Source organism: Echiichthys vipera, assembly GCF_963691815.1.
Source record: "Echiichthys vipera genome assembly, chromosome: 23".
In the NCBI taxonomy this organism is placed as follows: Eukaryota; Metazoa; Chordata; class Actinopteri; order Perciformes; family Trachinidae; genus Echiichthys; species Echiichthys vipera.
Window position 1 is genome coordinate 362,007 of NC_139848.1, and position 2,500 is coordinate 364,506.

The window sequence follows — 2,500 nt, forward strand, 5'->3', positions numbered from 1 at the left end:
GTTGTTACGTCGTCACTTTGTTACGTTGTCACGTTGTCACGTCGTCACGTTGTTACGTTGTCACGTTGTTACGTCGTCACTTTGTTACGTTGTCACGTTGTCACGTCGTCACGTTGTTACGTCGTCACTTTGTTACGTTGTCACGTCGTCACGTTGTTACGTTGTCACGTCGTCACTTTGTCACGTTGTTACGTCGTCACTTTGTTACGTTGTCACGTCGTCACGTTGTTACGTTGTCACGTCGTCACTTTGTCACGTTGTTACGTCGTCACTTTGTTACGTTGTCACGTCGTCACTTTGTTACGTTGTCACGTCGTCACTTTGTTACGTTGTCACGTCGTCACGTTGTTACGTCGTCACGTTGTTACGTTGTCACGTTGTCACGTCGTCACTTTGTTACGTTGTCACGTCGTCACGTTGTTACGTCGTCACTTTGTTACGTTGTTACGTTGTCACGTCGTCACGTTGTTACGCTGTTACATGGTCACGTCAGGTTAAGCGTAGTCATTTCTGCGCTCAGGCCGTTTCCAGACGAGCGTCTTTCTCGTCTAAAGTCAGACTTTGATCAGAGTCGTTGTATAAACGTGTTTCTGTGAGGGAGGAAGAGCTGCCGACGCCACGGCAACAGCCTCCACCGCCACCGCCGCCGCCGCTCAGCAGCCAGACACCGTCTGCGTGTCAGCGTGTGTGTGCAATGTGTGTGTAATGTGTGTGTGCGTGTGTGTGTTATGTATGTGTGTAATGTGTGTGTAATGTGTGTGTGTGTGTGTAATGTGTGTGTGTGTGTGTAATGTGTGTGTGTAATGTGTGTGCGCTGGCGTCTGTCAAACGAAGCCGCCCGCTGCCACGCATCAGCAAACAGGAAGCGAGCTCTGCCCGGGAGCTGTGTGTGTGTGTGTGTGTGTGTGTGTGTGTGTTTTCCAGCGCTGCAAATGAGGAGGAGGAGGCGGCTGGGAAGAGTGTGTGTGTGTGTGTGTGTGTGTGTGTGTGTGTGTGTGTGTGTGAGCGCAACCTCGCTGCCCTGAGGAAATCTCCGGTGTAGCAGCTGTCAAAACGGCCGCCGCCGCCACCACATGCACACACACACACACATGCGCGCACACACACACACACGCGCACACACAGACACACACACACACGCGCACACACAGACACACACACACACGCGCACACACAGACACACACACACGGTACATGTGGAGAATATTATTCTTCCTCCGTAACCTTCAATCACTCCCTCGCTCGCTCGTTCTCTCGCTCTCTGCTTCACTTTAATCTGCAGTGAATTGAATTACACGCACACACACACACACACACGCACGCACAGACACACACACACACGCACGCACGCGCACGCACGCACGCACGCACGCACACACACACACACACACACACACACAGACACACACACACACACACACACACAGGAGGATAATTGCAGCGATTTACGGCGAAACAGAAAGAAAAAAGCGAGTGATGTTGAAAGATTTAAGGTGGAAATTCACAAAAGACGTTTGTTTTTAAGGTGGAATGAGGTTTGTTTTTAAGGTGGAATGAGGTTAGTTTTTAAGGTGGAATGAGGTTAGTTTTTAAGGTGGAATGAGGTTTGTATTTAAGGTGGAATGAGGTTTGTATTTAAGGTGGAATGAGGTTTGTATTTAAGGTGGAAGGAGGTTTGTATTTAAGGTGGAATGAGGTTTGTATTTAAGGTGGAATGAGGTTTGTTTTTAAGGTGGAATGAGGTTTGTATTTAAGGTGGAATGAGGTTTGTTTTAAGGTGGAATGAGGTTTGTTTTAAGGTGGAATGAGGTTTGTTTTTAAGGTGGACTTGTGGGTGTTCTGACTGACTTGCGTCTCGAGGCGCACCTTTACCCGCCTCACCTTTGCACTGGTCTGGACGCCACTTCCTGCCCCGCCTCCGTCCTCCTCCCTCGCCGCCGTGTGCTTGGTCTTGCAGGGTCGCTTCCCCGTCGGCCTGTCGGGGTCGTCGTCACGGCAGCGGCGGTCAGGGAGGGGCCCGGACGCCCGGCGGCCCTCCCTCAGCTTCTGATGCTTGTCCTGGAGGCGGGAGGAGGCCAGGGCGCCGAAGGACGCAGGGGGGGGCGGAGCTGCACGGGGGGCGGGGCTGCACGGTTGCCGTGGGAACTGGGCGTGGAAAACTGAAAGGAAGGAGAAAGAAGTTATAAGAGTTCAACCACATGATGACATCACTCAACGGGTGACGAGATCGCCGCCATAGCAACAAAGATTCTGAGCGCTAACGTGAGCCGAACGACGTGTCAGCACTTCCTGTTTGCGGTGAACTCGTGGACGACCTCACCGGGACGCCGTGAGACGGGAGAGAGCGTAAACACGTGGAGACTGTGCGGCAGGTTCTGCGGCGTCTCGTTCTGCGGCGTGTTGTTCTGCGGCGTCTCGTTCTCCCGGTTCTCAGACCCATAACTCTGTGGATCGTGGACGGACGCCAGCGACAGACGCACGGCGTGGAAGTGGACGCTCC

General features: G+C 52.7%; 1 protein-coding gene across 1 annotated transcript in view; it reads right to left on the bottom strand.

The window, feature by feature from the left end:
• Window positions 1-2,500, bottom strand: part of LOC310964698 (BCL-6 corepressor-like) — a 32,816-nt gene that overhangs the window by 15,162 nt on the left and 15,154 nt on the right. Inside the window, exon 6 of the mRNA XM_083937953.1 lies at window positions 1,882-2,159. Within this exon, the coding sequence (XP_083794079.1) occupies window positions 1,882-2,159 (278 nt within the window). The remainder of the gene's footprint in view (window positions 1-1,881; window positions 2,160-2,500) is intronic.